Below are 20314 nucleotides of genomic sequence, written 5' to 3' on the forward strand. Positions count from 1 at the left end.
GAATTGGAAAGAATTAGAGAAAAAGAATATGGGACCTTGATTTCTACGAAGTTCGAAATACATAAGATAATTTATAGATATGGTCGACCCCATATTACAATACCGCTATAGCTGATGCCCAATTCAAATCTTTATTTTCCAAAGCCCGAAGTGGAAGACAATGGCAATCATTGCCAGACGGTACATCTTTTACTTTATATCGATCTTCTTCTCATTGGAAAGAGGAAGCAGACCCTTTTCTCGGCATGTTTCAACAGCTCCTGTGAACATGTCTTCCAAGCTGCACTTAAACTCGAATCCCAAGTCCGTGAGCTTTTTTGAAGAGAATTCCACACTCTTCAGGCTCTCATCCACATCCTTGAACCTGATCACAATTGTCTCATCAGGCCAGGAATCGAAATTCTGGCAATTCAATCGAAACTCTAAACAATGTGTGAGAAAATAATCCCAACCTTTACAAGTTATATTTACCAGGTAAGGAACTTACTCGGTGGGAACATTGTATTCAGGGTATTTTTCTCTAAGCATCTTTGCAATATCTAGAATGGTAGCATGGTGAGAGGCGCAAATGTAGCGGCCCTCTGCTTTAGGAACAGAAAGATATGAGCTCTACATAAGTCATCTAAATGAACAAACTGGCCTTGTTTTATGATCGAGTACTGAGCTTCATTCCCTGAATTGAAACAACTCAGCAGAAAAATTATGTTAAATCTTCTGTGTACAAATTCAAGCACTGATCACTCACTGTGGAAAATCACAGAGAAGCCTGTACCAGTGATGGGAGAAAGTGCAGTTATAAGGCTTGGCGGCATCGACTGCATAATAAATGGACCAACAACTAAAGGTGGTATTATGCTGACAAAATCGATGTTGTTTTCTTTAGCAAACTTCCAGGCGGCTTGCTCTGCCATGGTCTTGGAGACAAAGTACATCTATATCAACCAGGAAAAAGGATTAGAATTCGACATTTTTTTGTTCTCTCCCCTTGATTAATTAGGAACTTGGAAAGCTAGCAGCATACTAACCCAACCAGTCATTTTCTTGGCCTGGATAAATGCAAGACCGCTCCAACAGGTTTCATCATAGAAGGGCTTTTGGTGCTCTGCAACATCAATAGTTCCTGCAGATGATGTGAACACCAACCTTCTAACAGTTTCGGCTTTAGCACATGCTTTCATGATGCTTAACACCCCATTGATTGTTGGTTTTATGACTTCATTCTGCACAGCAGAAAGCAATTACTTTTGACAACAAAAGAAAGGCGCACTCAATTTGATACTTTACCAGTCTATCAACAGCTGGATTAGCTTAGGTGCTGTCTTATTATATGTAGAATTCCAATTTATAGCATGAAAACACTAAAATATCCGTTGATTGGCAGTTGGCATAAAGGACACGGTGCACTAAGCAATGGAAAGATGACGCCCCCTTCTCACTCTCTCTTTCCTCATTTAATGTAGTTTACCCTATTGTTTCCTTCAAATTAAAGGAGTTGCTTTTATCTTATTAATTACAGTTCTTAAAACTCATGAATTTAAATAATTTTATCAGGTCGGATACTGTGGTCTATCCTTACATTACCAATGGTTTAAATTACTAGTACATCTTTTTTTGTTTATAGTAACCAAATAGAAGATAAATATTGAGTATGGTTTACTTTAATTCTTGACTTTTAAGCCACCATGTATGATCATATTCCGGCCATCTGCTTAGCGCTTACCATTAATGGAAAGTATTCTTAGCTTTCATCTGTGTGTTAGAGCTTAGAACTTAGAAGCCAAAACCCTCACTTAACACTTTAACAGGGACTCAAAACACATCCAATCCAAGCTAAGCTGCTTTCTACTTTAGTACCTCAGGGTCCTTGGACTCGAAATCCATGGGTGTGGCGACATGGAACACACCCGTGCAACCTTGAATTGCATCATCAAAGCTACCCTCTTCGCCTAAATCAACCTTTCACAGACTCAGATGTGTCTTAGCTTTGGGTAGCCCTAGTAAATGATTTACCTTCTTCAAGTTGTCTGCTACCAAACAAATGGGAAAAAAAAACAACTAAAATAGTACTAAACCCCAAGATATTTTATTGTTTTTGTTCTTTTAAAATAAATATTGATGGGCCAATGAACATGGAGGAAGGAGGAGAAGAAAGTGTGACTTAGAAAACGACCAGGGTCGCGCAGGGTGGCGCGTACGACATAACTGCGTTCCAAGAGCAGCATGACGAGCCATGATCCAATGACGCGCCTGTCATGCACACCATCTCGCCGTCCGATCCCATAATCGAATTTTCTTCTGAAACGGCAGGACAAAACGCAAAAGTATTTGTTAATACTACTACTATTACTCCACGTACTTTCATTTTAAGGTAGGATGGGCCGAGTATTTACGAAAGGCTGAAGTTTTCTTTCCATCTAACCCATGGGTCTCGTCACGTGGTCAGCTGACGGTTTTGCACGTGAGCATTAGTTGGTTGAGCCGTTACCTACTCCTATTCCCTACACTTGTATGTTCGAATCAGCCATGATTGTACTGCTTTGAAATAGTTGGACAAGCACTGGGAACACAAATGTTCTTCGTAATTTGTTAGTCAGATGCTTTCTTCACATCAATTTCAATCTAACCATGGGGTAGGTGATTGTTTCTCTGAAATTTGATCATCGGCTTGTGGGATTAGGCCATGGCAAGGCTACCAACCTACCACCAACCCAATGACTTGAAGGTTTACACTTATTCTAGTATGTAAAATCAATGGTTTTAAACTTATTGACTTAATTTGAATGTAATACTTCTTCCTAGGTCTCTCTCTCTCTCTCTGTCAAAAGGACACTGGTCTGCGTTATGGGCATCTCTAAGTCTAATTGGGCCTTTGGTGGGAATGTACTTCGACTTTACGGACTGGGTCAGTAGGACTAGTACTACTGTACAAGGACTAGTGGATCACGTGCTCAATGCAACAGGGCAGCAATACGGGCCTGCACTCAAATTCACAAATCTGTACATGTATTATTGCAATTACATGTTTAATGGAGTTGAACTCGTCTTCAGATAGCACAGTTGCCTCTTTTTTTGTTTTCAGGAGCTTGTTCATGAATCATACCTTGAATGACTGGTGGCAGAACATGGAACTAGAAAATATAAAATAATCATTTGATCTCTGCACAGATTGGCTGGCCATTCAGGTTGATTCTAGGTTAGCTGAGGTTACCTGTGGTTACCCATGTATCTTTAATTTTTTTTTTTTGAAAGGTAATTAAGATGGAAGAATTTTATTAAGTATCAGAAGACACAAGATCTGATCAAAAGAAGATCAGAAAACAAGCAATAACATAGAGAAAAGAGAAAAAGAAGGGAGATGAAAAAGCATCCCGCCAACAAAGGGAACAAGCATCAGCAGCAATAAAAAAACCCCTCAAGAGGAACAAAGACAGAAGGAGGCAGAAAAACAACAAATCAAAACAAGAACCAAGTAGCCACAGCAAGGCAGCAAACAAAAGCAGCAACCATCGACATCAATCAGCAGAGAAGGAAGTCCCAGGGCAAAAACGTCAGGAACATGAAAGAAGCAATCGCAGAACATCGCAGCAGAAACACAAAGACAATGAACAAGAACAAGGAATCAAGAGAGCAAAGAGAATCAGGAGGCAGGGGCCATGTATCTTTAATTAATAAGTGCTGAAACCATGTAAAACATTAATTGCACTCGGAAGAGAAAGTACAAAGAAAAAAAAAAGGTGGAAAAGAGGGGAGGCGAGGGTGGGAGCTGGATCTTCAACTTTACGTCTGTTGGGGCAAGTCTACACCCTGGAGATTAGCTTGCCCTGGATGAATATACGTTATCTATTGACCGACCTGCTTTTCACATGGATTAATGGAGAACCGGGTAAAGGCTTCCTACGTGATGGCTTGCGTGACAGTATTGCGAAAGAACACCTTTGATTTTCAGTTGCCTAAAACTACCAGTCCGCAGATTGTACCAGTTCAAGTTACCCAGGCCATTGATAAACCCATGCAGTAAAATCTCTTCACCATCAAACGCCACAGGACGAGTGGTATCGATAGGTTCGGATTGATGAACGATCGTTTCCTGCACCCACTGCTCTTTCTTGTCAGCAATGCTGGCTTTGAAGATCCAAATGTCCATTCTTTTCCTGTCTTGATCCAATTCATAATCCAAGTCCACCAAGCATAATTCACCTCCTAGTTCCACCAGATATAAGTTAAACCAATTCTTTTCTGAAACACTTTCTGGTGGAGAAATGGCTTCGAAGATTTCATTTCCAATATCAAAGGAAACAATTGAGAAACTAGATGGACCACCAGGATCGGTAGCATCAGCTGTAATCCAGAAAAAGAACCCGCCAGCAAACACCGGTGGCTGGTGGTGTAGAAAGCGAAAACAAGGATGGTACCTTACTGTCCTCCAAGAATTATTGCCCGTTGTGAATATTTCAATCCTGAGATTATCCGTAAAAGGGTACTCTGCTTCCAGAGGCTCCAGAAATTTGATGACCTTATGCTTACCACTCATTCGATCAAACCCAAATCCGCAGCTCAAAGATCGAATGCCCTCAGCATCAATATCTGGGAGTCTGAGTATGTTTTTCGTGCTAGGATTGCAAACAAGAACGCCGCCATGGAGACCATAAAAGCAAACCAAGCCATAGCAAGAAGGTAAAATCTGGTAAGAGTCGAAACTTACAGGAGCAGAGTACTCAACAAGCGCAAGCTCATCATTGTCTCTAACGGTGAGGATGTGAACTATGCTGTTAAGATTTCCATGCTGCATGTATGAAAGGATCAAGCAGACATCATTACCTTCATCTGCACCGTACTTGAAGTGGGTACCAATAAAACGTGGATCCCTGATGAAGGAGCCACAAAGCTTGTTTAAGGTCTTGAATCTTGCTAGAGATTTTACTGGAAGTCGAACGAGAATGTCAAAGATTACAGGGCTTGGCATGGAAGCCATTTCTGCTAGGTTCTTTCTCTGCAGTTAGATTTCCATTTATTGGACTTTCCTTTACCCTTTTTTTACAGAAATTACTGAACTTAAACTAGAGGCTTATTGGGAACGAAAACCAATCATTTTCCGCAATCAAATGTTTATAAATGTTTAATTTGTGGGTCAGTGAAGAACTGAGGAAGTCATTTGTATATATATTACCAGTTCGGTGCTGTGATAATGAAGGTTCTTGTCATTAAGCGTGAACTCTGTTCATCATGGTTTCAACTTCCATCTACAGAAAACATAATTACTTTTGATTTTGAAGGTGAAAGTCGACCAGTTTGGCCAGAAGTCTAATTTATTACCAGAAAGTGTTCAAGGCTTTCCCCGCCAGTCTTCAAAAGGTGTCTGTTTTGAAGATTGCATTTCCATTTTCCAACCAAGAAATTAATTCAGCCTTAGTTTAGGGTGCATGGCCTGTCGGCCCCTAAAATATAAAAACGTGCAACAAATGATTTAATTTGTGCATAGTCAACATTACACAACGCATTAATTTTAATTACTAAAATAAATAACTATGGTAAATTGTATGAGTGGAGAAATTCTCTGGAGGATGTGACTTGATCTTTCATGGGCCTAGTCCGATGTTGTAGCCATGCAAAAGTAGACCCACTAAGCCACTAACTAGAATTTGGGCCTAGTCAGATTCGGCTCATGCCATGAGAATTCAGGTCGTTAGCCTTGAAATTTGGGCCCAAGTACTAGGAAAGAGGAAGAGAAAGAGCCTAGAGAAGTAAATATATTTGGTTTTGGGGTATATCCCAATTTAGACTTTTTTTGTCTTATATTTTTTAATTCAATTTTTAATTATTACACATGCGTATATATAATAAAAATTATATTTATAAATTATAATTAAAAATATATTATAAAGTAATCGATCGAATATTATATGTATAAGATTCATTAATGAATCGTAAACGATCAAAGATTTATTAAAGAGTACGAAAAAAAAAACGACTTATCAAATTTTCGTATGAACAATGCTCTCCATCAATCCTTCTTTAATGCATTTGGGTGGTTAGGGTGCAAAGGTTTCTTACACGAATCCCTATGATCAGTCGGCAGTAGCCATATCCATAACCTGGGTCCTTCCATCTCGAGCAGTCAGATCAAAGAATTGATTCAGTTGCAGAATATCTACAAAACATCACACTTCTAGTGGCAGTACCATCAGCAACCTACAAGGTTAATGGAAACCTTGCGCCAATGACCCTAAGCAGTAAGAACCGACTTGAAGTTACAGACCGCCAAATGAATTGATTGATGAGTTAACAAAGAAGCAGACAAGAGCACGAGGCCCCCGGCCCATGAACACTGGACCTGGGCGCAGCATGACTCAGTAAATCACACCACTATGTTTGGAAAAATGGGAGGGTGCGGCGTCGGTGCTTGGTTTATCTTCAACAAGTAAACCAAACTATATTGTTTTATCATCCTTTTTACTAACTTAAAGGTAGGGAAAGATACATTATGCCAGAAAATAGATTCCTTCTCTTGAGCAGCAGAAAGATTAACATGATTCCCAACAATGTTAACGAGTTTGGGCCACCTCGCACATGGCTTATAAAACACCTTCATATGCTGTGTTTTTAGTGTAAAAGATTTCCAATATTTCGAGTTACCAATTGATTTTTTGGGCATGCAAGACATGTTAATGTTGATAATTGGAACTTTGGGCAGTCAAAATCTAAAGCAATTCATCCCATTAATCGAACGATTATGATTTTAATTAAGAATAAGGTCGACCTCATTGAGGTGGAGTGGTTGGTTTTCATCATGGATTTTGCCATGTGTTTAGAGAAGCCTGCTTCTTTCGTATGCACGTGAAGGGGTTCTTTTCAATCACAAAATGAAGTTTAACGCGTATCACAATTAATATAATTATATTCACATGACTTAGTTCAATTGATAAGTAAATGATTTTTCTTTTGAAAAGAATTATTAATATAATAATAAATTTATTATCCAAACTTTACTTGAATTCTATTATAAAATACTTTAATTTTATTTAATTGATTCAATAATGCAAGATATTCTTTTGTAAGGTATCCATTAATGTTTCTAATCAATTGTAGGCCAAAATCTTAGAAATAATGAACTACTGGAGGAGGATAATTGAAAAGGAAAGAAAGGAATTTGAAAATTCTAAACTTCTAATGCTTGCCTTTAAACGGAGAAAGATGATATGCAACAGATCACATGATGGGATCAATTAATCAAAATTAGAAAAACAAATTTTAATGCAAGATGCCATGATTTTTTTAAGTGTAAACTATCCAAAGGAAACATAGTATTTCGCTAAGAACTGCACATAAATCAAACAAAACAGCACCCAATGTAAGAAAAAATGAAGAAGAAGAAGCAGAATTTATGCAAGCGTGACATAAGGAGTGAAGGCTCTAACACCAAGATGGAGCTCATTGAGTGGGAAAAATGGAGAATGGAGGACCCACAAAAGCGACCACATCTCCTTCCTTTAACCTCTTTGTCAAGTATTGGAAGACCTCTTTATTCCTTGCCCTCTTATTGCTTTGGGTTCTCATTGTGACTTTGAACCTTTTATTTTGTCTCCATAGACATGTTTAAGAAAAGAAAAAGTATTCCCATGATCAAATCTGATGTTGGCAGAAAAGAAGTAGCACCAGATTTTTATTCTTTAAGTCAAGATTGATGATTTTCCTCAGCGTTTTGTCATGGATTACCATATGCCGCCGTGATGTACGCTCAATTAGTGATGATTTTTAGGCACTAGAGCAAATCGAGAGTGGGTAAACCGAAAGGCTCCAAATCCTCTCGTACCTTTTGACTTTCGATGAATTTTCAACTTACCTTACCATGATCATTCATGCTAAGAGGAAGAACAGGAAATAATAAAGGCTTGTTAATCTAGCTCACTTTGTTCATCAAAATCTGTCTCGCAGTCTGAGCTCTGACAAATTCGAGTAGCAGTTTCATTTTTTTTATGGTAGAACTAAACTCTCAAACCGTGACCTGTCAGGGAGTCAGGACTACATACATTTGATCAAGTCCCGGCAAACAACTGACGACAAAATTCGTGTTAAATTTCGTGGTTGTTTCGTCTCCATGGATAGAAGTACAACAGTAACCCCTTCCTTTATCTAGATTGGCTTTTTGACAGCTTCGCGAGGGAGGATCTAGAACGTAATGGGCACTACCGCACTGGCAGAATGGAAGTGAAATGGACGGCCATAAATGATATTTAGGTTGTCCCCACAGCCTACCCTGTCAGGCATCAGTAAGACACTTGGAAATCCCTTCTTTTTCTGATGGGGCACTGCCCCGAATGAGGGCATTAAAGGCTTTTCGATTCCCTTTTTTTGTGAAAGAAACCACCCCATAGGTAATTTAATGAAGAAAACAACTATAAGGTAGAGATAGCTCAACCATATATATTTATTGCTAATACTGTTCATTTTATTATTTTTTTAAAAAAGCAAAATATATTGACCTCTACTTCCACCGCTATATAAACCTCCAGGGTCTCTTTTTGAGCTTAGTTTTGGTTTTGATTCTTTGCTCATTTTGGAGAGAGAGAGAGAGAGAGAGAGAGAGAGATGAAGCAATGGGGTCTGGTTTTGTTTGTTTTTCTTTTGTTTCAAGAGCAAGGAAGTTTTGTGCGTGTGGAAGCTGATGATGGGTTTGTCAAAACTAAAGGAATGCAACTTATGTTGGATGGGAGCCCCTTCTATGCAAATGGGTTCAATGCTTACTGGCTCATGTACATGGCCGCTGATCCATCTCAGAGAAGCAAAGTCTCAACTGCATTTCAAGAAGCTAAACAGCATGGCCTCAACATAGCCAGAACTTGGGCTTTCAGTGATGGTGGAGACAGACCTCTTCAGTACTCACCTGGTTCCTACAATGAGCAAATGTTCCAGGTTTAAAAAAAAAAAACCAAAATTCAGATTAAACTTTTGGTCCATGTCTTGTCCATGATCTGGGTTCTGATTGCTTTTCTTTTTATTTCCTTGAAGGGATTGGATTTTGTAGTGTCTGAGGCTAAGAGATATGGGATTAAGCTAATCTTAAGTTTTGTGAATAACTATGATCAATTTGGAGGGAAAAAACAGTATGTGAACTGGGCAAGAAATCAAGGACAGTCCCTTGGCTCTGACGAAGATTTCTTTACAAACTCTGTTGTGAAGGAATATTACAAGAACCATATCAAGGTCAGTCACTGTTCTCCCTTCTCTTTCTCTTACTCTCCCTGTCTCCATCTCTGATATAAAACATTTTGAACGTTTTGCCTGTTTCATCTTTTCCTTCTTCTTTCCATGACTATGAGTGACAGTAATAGAAACGGCTGCAGGTTGGTGAAATCAAAACTTTTTCTACATTAGTAAGATGGATTTTGCATTGATTAAGTAATTTATTAGTAGTAAATTGAACAGTGGTAGATGAACCTTTCCGGCTCTAGCTGGTAAAAGCAGCAATGTCATTTAACACTGCATACAGAAAAATAACTTCCATGCAACTGATGAAATTATTGCCTGCTTCATGCTTTAAAATAATTTCTAAATAATTACAAACAGGAAAATTAAATATATAGAAACTAACTCATTCTGATAATCTCTCTCTCCCTCTCACTCTCTCTCTCTTTCTCTCTCTCTCTTTTGTGTGTTTGTAATTAGACTGTTCTTACAAGAAGAAACAGCCTGACTGGAGTGGCTTACAAAGATGAACCAACAATAATGGCATGGGAGCTTATGAATGAGCCCAGGTGCTACTCGGACCCATCAGGAAGGACCATGCAGGTAAGGCAATCAATTTCATCATGTTTCCTCTGGGTTATTTTCAATGCAATATTTTTGACAAATTCCTTAAACTATTTTCTCATTTGAATTTAATGTGAATGGTCTTAGTTTTTAGTTTGTGCTTTTTGCTTACCCCCATGATATCCATTATAGTGGCGTTGGAAGTTGCACCTGCACAACTTTTAGTAGCATTTTTTAATTAGATGGAGTAGCATTTACCCGTGTCCCATGTTCAAATATGTCTTGGTGGCCTGATGGGACTGGTAACCTAGTCCATTACTTGACTTGATTGTGTTTGTTGAACAGTCCTGGATTACAGAGATGGCTTCTCATGTGAAGTCCGTTGATGGAAATCACTTGCTAGAAGCTGGTTTGGAAGGGTTTTATGGCCCATCATCGTCTCAAAAGCAGCAGTATAACCCTAACTTCCAAGTAGGAACTGATTTCATTGCAAACAATCAGATCCCGGGCATTGATTTCGCTACAGTTCACTCTTATCCCGACCAATGGTAATACTCAGTAGAAATTTTACACCTTGAAGCCAACCAATGTACCCAATCCTTCCCTGAACCTGAATGATTTTGCTTGTTGAGCAGGTTACAAAGCTCAAGCGAAGAAAGCCAAATTGCCTTCCTGAATAATTGGCTGAACAATCACATTCAGGATGCTCAGAACATCCTCCAGAAGCCATTGCTGTTTGCTGAGTTTGGAAAATCATTGAAAATCTCTGGTCCTAGCCAAAGAGACGAGCTGTTCAACACCGTGTACACAGCAATTTACTCTTCAGCTAGGGGTGGAGGTACAGCAATCGGTGGATTATTCTGGCAGCTTTTCGCTGAAGGAATGGACTCTTTCCGAGATGGGTACGAGGTAATCCTGAGCGAAGGCACCTCAACCGTCAACATCATCACTCAAGAGTCTCAGAAACTTAATCGGATTAGGAAGATGTATGTGAGGTTAAGGAACATGGAGAAATGGAAGAAAGCTAGGGATATCAGAAGGGCACAATGGTGGGCTGGGAATGGTGGCAGTAACACAGGAAATTGAGACAGAGAAGTCCTTATGGTGTTTGAATAGTAAAGTATAAGAGAACGAAAAAAGTTATAAGTTGATGTGCTACTATTTTATAGCGAGGTTTTGTTATAAGGAGGCGAATTCTCTCCTAAACATGAACTGTAATCATCAAAAGCTAAAAGTGTAATAGATTCTGTGATTAAGTACTAATTTGATGAACCAACTTTTTTTGTGCTGTAAGCTACAATAGTGTTTGCACTACTAAATGAATTTAGGAAGAGATAAATAAAGCAAATGGGAATTTGAATTTCTTTGAAAATTGCGTAGGAACTAATAATTCACATATACAAAGCATTACTCCTATATTTTTACTGCAAAACAGCAGAAGGCAGCAGACTGGAATTCTCAGATTTCTGTCACCGCCTCGGTCTAACATAGCAGCCTCTGGAACAAAAATTTTATATAACGGTTCCATCTTTAATTGTTGCATTCTTCAATATGACTGTGATCCCAGACCTAATGTAAAATCCTTCGTCTGGTCTGTCAGCTTCTTGAACAGCCTGGGTGGTCAAAGTATATTGTTTAGGAACAGGCATTCTACATATCTGTAAAGAGATTATAGAAAGAAAAAGAGATATCTAGACATGATAGACATTTATGATTCATAGAAGCGAGGAAAGCAATACTTACACCACTATTTGATATGATCACATCTTTTCCTATCTTGGCATTCTTGTCGATTATGCAATTCCTTCCAAACACAATAGCAAGAAGTCATTAGTTAACAGAGTAAGGAATTGTTTTAAAAACATATACTACATTTTATATGATGGAGATGATCAATTCAAACATTTTAGAGTGCACAAAAAATAGGTGGTGTTGGGTGACAGATGTGGTTTTTCAATCTAAATCTCACCTGATCTTGGTGTTGTGCCCAACACCAATGGGAACCTTTCCTTCTGCTAGCAGAGAAGCTACTTCATACTCAGTTTGGTAGTAGTCTGCTCCCATCATCATAGTATCCTGCAGAAAAAACATATAATCAAAGTGAAGATAATTTCTTACTCCTGAAATAAGGAGATGAATTCAAAAAAAGAGGTCCTTCTAAAAGCCCTTGTTAGATAGATCTAAGCAAAATAGAAGATGTTGGATCACCTCAAGCTCAACACCAGACTCCAAACGTGAGCGCACACCCACTATAGAGTGCTGTACACTACATTCTCGCAAGAAGCAACCATGTGAAACTATGGCATCAACGATCTGCAACAACCAATTAGCCATGAGATGAGAAAACCAAATTATTAATTACGATACAAACTAAAGCTTGAAGTCATACCCTGCATTTATCGACTTTGGTAGGAGGCAAGAATCTTGGAGATGTATAGAAAGGTGTCTTTGGATCATAAAATTCAAACTTTGGTGGCTGCATTGAGAATACAAAACGATCAGTTTTCAGGAAATGGATACCAAATGCCATGTTTGGGCTTATGAGGGGTACCTGAGTGGGATGAGTGAGGTACCCCATAGTGCAACATGACAAATGAAGTAATAATGCAAACACGACATGGCAGCATCTTAATAAGAATCTTTATTTATTTATTTAGCAGAACTATTATGAAAATTTTGTAAACTTTTGTTACTGCAGCCAGCTTTTTTAAGATCTTCTAATTATTGTGCATCCCCAATATATGGAGATGTTATTATCTGTGATGGTCAGTAACTCACATAGAAAATTAACTTTTACAAAAAAAGTTAGAGCAACCTGTTCCGTGAGGGCTAAATTGGCATCAAAAAACGACTTTATTGTCCCAATGTCTTCCCAATAGTCATTGAACAAATATGCCTGCGAATATTCAAACAGCCAGAAACACAGCAGTTTGATCACCAGATTAGAAGTCCTCATTATGGCAAAATTATAACATCTGATTACTACTGAAAAATCCAGAGAGAAAACTAGAGGTAAAAGTTCTAGTAAAAGTCATCTTGCCTGCAGATTGTGTTCCTTTACTGCTGATGGAATAATCTCAGAGCCAAAGTCATTGCATGATGGATAGCTCCGCATGAGAAGCTTTAACAAGACATCAGTTTTAAACACATACACACCCATTGATGCAATATATGGATATCTTGCAGCATCTTGGGCTGATAGCCCTAATATGGAGGTATCAACTTGCTGTAGTACAAATGTGAAACAAGCAAGACCCCTGATTAGAGAAAATAATTGATGCCAGTATTAAAGAAAACTTATAATAATGTTTGGAAACAACAAAATTATGGAAATGTGGGTTAAGAAGTGATAAGTAGTTCAAACATGTACCATTGCTTTAAGATTTGGGCCCTTCGGTTTTTCAGAAAACTGGATGATGCGCCCTGTTTCATCTATCTTCATCAATCCATAATCTGATGCACGGCTGCAACAAACCAAAATTTAAGGAAATTCCAAAGTTCTGAAGGAAGGCAACCAATGGCATATACTTTATGTTCTGACCAACAGAAACTTATAATCTATATCAAAAGAATCTAAAAGCCAGGTAGAGGATCAGTATTTAGAAACTTGATAGTAATTAATTTCAGTTCCCTGCAACTCACATGTCACAATAAGAGAATAATTTATAAATATTATAACCATTAGACTCTGTCTTAAAACAATCACCTATCATCCATTGGTAAACATGAGACGGTGATATCAGCATTTGAGTCAATATGCTTCTGCAAGCACAGTAACCGTGGATTAGCAAGATTTTCAAGGTACAATATTCATGCTGCGAGAAATGGAAAAAAGAAGAGGCTTATTGCAGCTCTTAGCAATTGAATTAAGTACCTGCACAAAGTCCATATAGTCTGCCCTGTACAGATGATCGCCAGACAATATCAGTACGTGCTCCACATCCTTGGCTTTGGCATCCTGGTAGTAACATAAGTCATACTGGTGAACTCCAGAGCTCATTCTGATGATTTCAGCACAAATGCAAAATCCTAATCACTAACCTCAAAGACCCACACAAATTGCCTCACTGCATCAGCTGTTCCTTGGAACCACCTCTTCCCTGCTTCTCCTGGTGTTTGAGTGGCAGCAAGAACCTGTTACATTCAACATGGCTTCATTAAACTTTCACAAAATAGTTGAATTTCATGAGGATGGAATTTGTAAAAAAATCATGATCCACACAGAAACATGCATGTCTAAATGAGAAGCCAAACCTCAACTAGCAATATGTACAATTGCAAACATCTCTCCTAGTATTGCTAAATCAATAGGAGCTTACCTCCACAAAACCATCTCCAAAATTTACACCGTTTCCAAAATTGTAAGTCCGAGCTAAGTGACGATTGAGGGAGAAGGAGTTAAATTGAGTTAAGATAAATATCTTTTTTATGCCACTGTTGATACAGTTGCTCATTGGAACATCAATCAGCCTGTAACAACCTCCAATCGGAACCTGCAAACCAAACAAAATCATAGCAAACTTTAAATCTAAAAAGCTTTATCAATCATGAGATTTCAAACTTAATAATTGGGTTTAATTTTCAAACTTGATTCATTTCGGTATAATTTTCTTTATAACAAAAAAATGCTTATTTTCAAAAGAAAATAAAGTTTTAAACTTTTTATGGGCAGTGGTTCCTTACTGCTGGCTTGGCTCTTTTGCTAGTAAGAGGAAACAGGCGTGTCCCAGCACCGCCACCCAATATGATGGAAGCCACATTTTTTGGATCTGCTTGTGGAGTCTCGAATACTGGTGCCTGAAACTTCTGACAGGAATGATTCAAATGCTTAGTGATGATTAAATGCCCACATTGAGACAAAACAAAAGACATTAGATAATCAGAAAAATCACAAACTCTAATTATAAGAAATCTAATACTAGTTTTCTACTCCTCGGGACAAACATAACATTAAAAACGCTTTCTCTTGCTTACCAGAGTCTTCTTGTCAATATCTGGGGTGAGAACAGAGTAAGCAACTCCAGGCTTAGCATTCTTGACACCCTTTGCAGCTCTCAAACTCTTCCATAACTGTGCTCCAAGGTCCCTGCTTTTAAGACCTCCCCTGATACTCTCACCCCAGAAAACAGAGCCTCCGTGACTACGACCTTTGCTAACATTAATCGGATTGGCATTTGCCTTGAGTGCCATGCAGCAAGATTCCATTGCTGAATTAATTAATCAATAAACCAAAATAACGAGATGATTCTCCGAAGATTCTAAATAGAAATTTTTTTAAAAAAATAAAAACTTAGCTGAAATGGAATCTTCAGTATAGAAAGCAAAAACAAAAAAAAAAGATCATACAAAAAGCAAAAACTACATTGTTAGTGGTCCCAAAATTTCATGGCCACAAAATGTAACTAAAAAGAGTACTGATCAAAGAGAGATTAAAATGCTGAGACGACCTTTGACTGTGTCTAAGTCAAAAATCAGAAACACCCAGATCCGAGAATAACTCTAACCCGAAGAACCCATATGCAAAAAAGATCCTTTTTTTGTTTTTAAAACACTACATGAAGCTGCTTGGATCACAAAATTTGCGGGGAGAAGAGAAATGGGTAATTAAAAAATGTGATCAAAGATTTAAAAGAAAGCTCCTTTGCTTAACTTGGAAGTGGAAACAAGCAAGCAGGAACGAGCACGAATGAGAGAGTAATGACTTACGAGTTATGAATAGTAGTAGACTCGTAGTAGTTTTTTTCTATAACTTATAACATCGGCTTGTGAGCCGTCACGAGAAGCACCGGTGTGGTGTACTCTATTTTCCCTATATACCAACAGTGGCACTGCATCTGATGAGAATATAATTACGGTACGTTTTCTTTGCTTTGTATGTGATTACACTCTAAATTTCCAGAGCTTGCAGTTCCCCAGACTTCTATGGCACTAGGCGGAAAATGAAAATTCCGCTATTTATAAGCTCGAGGTTCAACACTTTCCTACCAACAAATGAACATTATTTCACAGTGTATTTGGACCATTTATGAAGGAACGTTCATTAGTTTAATAAAAAATTCTTTTAAATTTTTGGCATAATATTTTAAAAATTAAATTATTTTAATTAATAATTATTAATTATTAATTATTATTAATTAAATATTATTTATTATTCTCTACGTACGTTGACAAAATGAAGTGGATAGCATCATGACACAATAATTTGTCATGACTACATGATCCCTTTCTACGTCAACGTCACATAAATATAATAAGTAATAAGTAATATTTTAATTAAATATAGTTAATTAATTATTAACTATATCTCTTTTTAAATCATCAATTCAGAAAATTTAATTGAAATTCAAGGCATACATTACTCATCAATCATCAAGGATAAGAAAAGACAAGAAAGGGTACTTGATTATGAACTTTTTTCTTCAATTGTGATGATCCTTGTGGAAAAGATCTCCTTTTTAGAGTGAAGGTTTCACATCACTCATGCCAAACATGTTGGAATTGTTGAAAATTTAATTATTTTCCTTATGATATTAAATAAAAGCAATAGTACTGTTCAATATAATTAGATACTCGTCACCTTTCATAGTTCACATGCTACACCAAAAAGCAAACAAAAACAGATCTAATCATTCTTAAATCATATAAAGATCTAATCTTAATTCTTATACTAGTCTTATAATCTTTCAACTTTAATGTAAAATAAAAAATCCAAAACGGTCCAATAATTTGAGCAATTAAACGGTCCAAACCAGAGGCGAAGGGGAGGGGAGCTAGTGGGTGCCCCCGCTAACCAATAATTTTAAAATTTTTTCTAATTTACTTGTATTTTTTAAAATTTAATAATTTTGTTTCTACAAAAATTTTAAAAATTTTTGTAAACCTATTGTAATAAAATTATTTCAAATCCTACTTCTCTAAAACCTAACTACCACCCCTGTCGTTCTTTTTCCATTTTACAAAATACTATAGAAACAAAAAAAGATTTTTTATACCTTTATGCTTGCCAATATTTTTTGTACAAAAAACCTTTAGTAGATAACTTAAATTTTATATTATGATAATTAGTAAGTTTGATTTATTTATTTTTTTATTTTTAATATTTTAAATTTTAAATTTTTTTCTTTATTTAATAATTTCTATTTTGTGATTTTGATTTAAGATTTACCATCTTAATCATTTTTTGTTGAAAGCAATAAAACAAGAATTTGATTAAGTACTTAATGTTAGTTATTATTTATTTATTTAGGAATTGTTTGATTGCTTTCTTACAAATTATTTGTGTTTTTTATTTACTTATATTGTTATGAACAATTAAGTTTTATATTCGAGATTACTTATTCATTAAATTGTTCATTGATAATGTATTTAATTTTTATAATTAATTTTAAAAAATTACTTTTCATTGAATTATTTATTGATAATCCTTAATATTTTTTTTAATGGATTACTTTTCATTGAGATTTTTGATATTATATTTGTTAGTTTTTGTTTATTGTTAATTTTATCTAAAAGTTAGATTATTATTATTATTAAATTATTTATAATTATACTAGTTAATTTTTTAAAATAAATTATTAAAATTGATTGTTAAATAATTTTTAAAATTTATTTATATATTTTTATATAAATTTTTTTCACCTAAATTATTTTATATTGTCTTCGACTATTTATCCCTAAAATACAAAATTTTGTCCCTGTCACTGGTTCAAATCAAGAGATCAGATTATTTTGTACGGACTATATTCCAAGAAGGCAAAAAAAGAAAAAAAAAAGCCACGTTGCGGCGAATATGAAGGCAATCCGTCGATGGGCCGTCGTCAGAGTGAGAGCGACGTGTGGGACAGGTGGGTGGCGGTGAGCGACGCTGACAGAAGCAGGGTGCCCGAAATTTGCCATGTGGTTGTCACCTACTCAGTATCTGTGTCTCTGTCAATTTTGACAATGAAAGCATATAATTAATGGTGGCCAAATGAAATTTTTTTACTGGAACGATGGGATATGATCAAATAGTAGGTGACAATGTGGGAAGGAAATAGGCATGAAGGCCTTGAAGACTAGGGCATGAGCTGTAAAACTTGATTAAGACTTGATGATTTGATTATTAGCTGTAATTGACAGTGTTAAACTCATTATTGGATACAACAATAACAAGTAAAAATGATATGTATTCTCGAAATTAGAAGCTTGTTATATGCTCTATCTTAAAAAAAAAATCATAAATCTCATATTATTATATGTTAAAGTGAAATTGATATTCATATTACTTTCAATGGAATATTTGTGAGATAAAATCGTAAAAACTTAATAGATCAAATAGAGAATACCTTGGTACATACCTTGACATTATGCTTTAGGAAAGGTCAGGCCATCATGTCAGTGTCCTCTTAATCAAAAGTTTCTGATTTGAGGGAGAATGCCGCACAATCTTAAGGGGAAGTGATGAGAGCATCAAACACTTGGGCCTACTCTTTGTCAGAGACAGATAGTTTTTGGCCCCGTCGCAGTCCATGTCCATTGAAATCATCGGTAGAACCTTCAAAGTTTGGTAGATGCAAATTGGCAACCACAAATACGTATAATTGCAAAGGCCTGGTGCAAGGTGGACCGGTAAAATTGGTGGTTTTTATTGAAATGTCAGCAAGATTTTGCTTTTTCTTTGAGGATTTCCACATGTTCAGCTGCTGAAAAGTTTGCTTCATGAAAACTTGTGGACTAGAATGCTGAAACGTAGGAAGAGAGGCATTTGAAATTCAGTGCCATGAACCCATCACTGCCACCCAGAATGAGACACCAAAACAAACAAACAAACCTCAATTTGCCAAAATGAGAAAAGATCCAATACCCAAAATCCTACTCCTACCGTAATTTAATTCTGGAAAAGAAAGATTTGGAAACCTCGTCCAAAACCCAATACTGTCCACCAAATGACAGGCCTAAACCCCAATGCTTTCCATTACTAACCTGTTTTTCAAAACCCAGTTGAAGCCCATTAATTCAGTGTATTGACCTTAGCCCATTACAAGAAAGCCCCGGTGTTCTGTTGCAAATCCAGAACTTCAAGGAAGGCAACCTCAAAGTCTCCATCATCCTCTTTCTACCCCTTTGCAACCCACCCAGAGAAGATATGGTTCTAACTCTCCACAACACATTTCTCCAAATCAAACCTTCTTTTCCCTCGTCTCTCGCCCCCAGAAAGGTAAATGAACCAAAACCCAAGGTCCCAAACCCCCTCTTTTTCCATCTTAACACCTTAATTATACAATTAATCCCCTTTTTTTTTTCATTTTTCTTTATAGGCAGTGACTGCAGCGGCGGGGAATTGTAGGCCACAAGTGACGTGTCGGAAGAAGGATATCCACCCGGAATTCTACGAGGATGCGAAAGTTTATTGCAATGGAGAATTAGTGATGACGACTGGTGGGACCCAGAAGGAGTACGTGGTGGATGTTTGGTCGGGGAACCATCCTTTTTACCTCGGAAACAGGTCGGCCGTCCTTGTGGACGCTGACCAGGTCGAGAAGTTCCGTAAGAAGTTCGGGCAGTTGTCAGAGATTATGGAGATCCCTGTGCTTAAGGGTGAGATTGTTTTGCCCACTAAGCGCAAGGCGGCTAAAGGCGGCAAGAAGAAGTAGATTCATTGCTAGTAACTTGATTTTCTTTTTTCTCAACATTGTCTGTGTATTAGAATGCTTGGTTTGTGTTTGACATTATGCCTGATTTGCTATGTGGATGTGGTTGGACTTGGCTCGTGACGACCGACAGGGTATAAAACTTATTTCTTTTAGTCCTTTTTGACATTTTGGGACTTGGGTCATGCTAATTAGTCGCAAAAAGTGTAGAAAAAGATGACTAACTCATTGAATGTTATGAAATTGGAAGTTGAACATATGGTGAAGAGTCAGTATTCTGTTTATGGTTTTGTCAATCAGATTCTGCCATTCTGATACCGTCCTAAAGGCTCATCTTTGCTATATTCATGAATTTTTAAGGGAGCTATGATCTTGTTATGGTCGTTCTTTTGGGATGTAACTGTAGTGTCTGCTTACCTGCTTCAGTCTCTTAACCCATTACACTTTTGGGTCTCTCTGTTTCTTGAGTCATGCAGAGCTTGTGCTAGGAAGTCCATGCCTCTGTTACAAAGTGAGTGACATGTCCCAGGCTCCCAGCTAGGGAAACTGGTTGCATTTCCCTCAGCATTAAACTCATTGTTAAGGTTAGGTACATGGTCGACATGAACACTGGAAAACCTGACAAACTAATACTCTTCCTTCGTTGAATTGAATCTCTATTATATTACGCATTTGGCTTATCTGAACAGCATCCTTTGGTAGACTTTGGGTATGAAGTCAATTTTATTAGTAAACAATCATCTCATTTCTTGTATATCGTTGACGGATTTAGATCTTTTTTCTGGCAAATCATATATAAAATAAAATAAACTAAGTTCTTGGATGAATTGCCAGAATGCTGGCCGACTGCAGTAAATTTCTGATCACATATGGAAATGCTCAATTTGTCATTCCTAGTTGCAATGCACTTTCGTTTCTCACTTGAATTTTTGTTGGCT

The 20314-nt window shown here is 37.1% G+C and overlaps 4 protein-coding genes and 1 pseudogene across 5 annotated transcripts; 2 read left to right on the top strand and 3 right to left on the bottom strand.

Annotated features, from left to right (window-relative positions):
* Nucleotides 1–13: 13 nt before the first annotated feature.
* Nucleotides 14–2339, bottom strand: LOC18591419 (dihydroflavonol 4-reductase-like; annotated as a pseudogene). The gene is made up of 6 exons (XR_016027883.1): nucleotides 2171–2339; nucleotides 1855–2024; nucleotides 1026–1220; nucleotides 773–932; nucleotides 488–673; nucleotides 14–364 (listed from the first exon to the last, which is right to left on the bottom strand). The product of XR_016027883.1 is annotated as a dihydroflavonol 4-reductase-like (transcript).
* A 914-nt stretch (nucleotides 2340–3253) lies between these two features.
* On the bottom strand, nucleotides 3254–5128 carry LOC18591420 (F-box protein CPR1-like). Its single transcript, XM_007017526.3, has one exon. It carries the CDS (start codon nucleotides 4970–4972, stop codon nucleotides 3869–3871), a length of 1104 nt encoding a protein of 367 aa, XP_007017588.2. The 5' UTR covers nucleotides 4973–5128; the 3' UTR covers nucleotides 3254–3868.
* A 3396-nt stretch (nucleotides 5129–8524) lies between these two features.
* On the top strand, nucleotides 8525–11040 carry LOC18591421 (mannan endo-1,4-beta-mannosidase 7-like). The gene is made up of 5 exons (XM_007017527.3): nucleotides 8525–8910; nucleotides 9007–9201; nucleotides 9664–9786; nucleotides 10093–10295; nucleotides 10383–11040. Exons 1-5 carry the CDS (start codon nucleotides 8587–8589, stop codon nucleotides 10831–10833), a joined length of 1296 nt encoding a protein of 431 aa, XP_007017589.1. The 5' UTR covers nucleotides 8525–8586; the 3' UTR covers nucleotides 10834–11040.
* A 46-nt stretch (nucleotides 11041–11086) lies between these two features.
* LOC18591422 (glucose-1-phosphate adenylyltransferase large subunit, chloroplastic/amyloplastic) lies at nucleotides 11087–15684 on the bottom strand. The gene is made up of 15 exons (XM_018125895.2): nucleotides 15454–15684; nucleotides 14722–14954; nucleotides 14431–14553; nucleotides 14067–14240; nucleotides 13789–13881; nucleotides 13622–13705; nucleotides 13454–13509; nucleotides 13118–13211; nucleotides 12788–12973; nucleotides 12563–12643; nucleotides 12137–12223; nucleotides 11956–12060; nucleotides 11717–11823; nucleotides 11491–11551; nucleotides 11087–11360 (listed from the first exon to the last, which is right to left on the bottom strand). The coding sequence occupies exons 2-15, from the start codon at nucleotides 14950–14952 to the stop codon at nucleotides 11259–11261; spliced, it is 1584 nt and encodes a 527-aa protein (XP_017981384.1). The 5' UTR covers nucleotides 14953–14954; nucleotides 15454–15684; the 3' UTR covers nucleotides 11087–11258.
* Nucleotides 15685–18783: 3099 nt separating this feature from the next.
* On the top strand, nucleotides 18784–19544 carry EMB2184 (Ribosomal protein L31). The gene is made up of 2 exons (XM_007017530.3): nucleotides 18784–18943; nucleotides 19044–19544. The coding sequence occupies exons 1-2, from the start codon at nucleotides 18872–18874 to the stop codon at nucleotides 19377–19379; spliced, it is 408 nt and encodes a 135-aa protein (XP_007017592.1). The 5' UTR covers nucleotides 18784–18871; the 3' UTR covers nucleotides 19380–19544.
* The last annotated feature ends 770 nt before the right edge of the window (nucleotides 19545–20314 follow it).

Source organism: Theobroma cacao, chromosome 8 (assembly GCF_053813885.1).
Source record: "Theobroma cacao isolate CCN51 chromosome 8, ASM5381388v1, whole genome shotgun sequence".
NCBI lineage: Eukaryota > Viridiplantae > Streptophyta > Magnoliopsida > Malvales > Malvaceae > Theobroma > Theobroma cacao.

Excerpts from the sequence above, each read along its gene's own strand:
- EMB2184 (XM_007017530.3), top strand. The coding sequence starts at position 18,872 with ATGGTTCTAACTCTCCACAACACATTTCTCCAAATCAAACCTTCTTTT. Across the intron at positions 18,944-19,043 it reads CGTCTCTCGCCCCCAGAAAG|GCAGTGACTGCAGCGGCGGG; the intron begins GTAAATGAACCA and ends TTTTCTTTATAG.
- LOC18591422 (XM_018125895.2), bottom strand. The coding sequence starts at position 14,952 with ATGGAATCTTGCTGCATGGCACTCAAGGCAAATGCCAATCCGATTAAT. Across the intron at positions 14,241-14,430 it reads GCAAAAGAGCCAAGCCAGCA|GTTCCGATTGGAGGTTGTTA; the intron begins GTAAGGAACCAC and ends TTTGGTTTGCAG. Across the intron at positions 13,212-13,453 it reads TGTTTACCAATGGATGATAG|CCGTGCATCAGATTATGGAT; the intron begins GTGATTGTTTTA and ends GGTTTGTTGCAG.
- LOC18591421 (XM_007017527.3), top strand. The coding sequence starts at position 8,587 with ATGAAGCAATGGGGTCTGGTTTTGTTTGTTTTTCTTTTGTTTCAAGAG. Across the intron at positions 8,911-9,006 it reads ACAATGAGCAAATGTTCCAG|GGATTGGATTTTGTAGTGTC; the intron begins GTTTAAAAAAAA and ends ATTTCCTTGAAG. Across the intron at positions 9,202-9,663 it reads ATTACAAGAACCATATCAAG|ACTGTTCTTACAAGAAGAAA; the intron begins GTCAGTCACTGT and ends GTTTGTAATTAG.
- LOC18591420 (XM_007017526.3), bottom strand. The coding sequence starts at position 4,972 with ATGGCTTCCATGCCAAGCCCTGTAATCTTTGACATTCTCGTTCGACTT.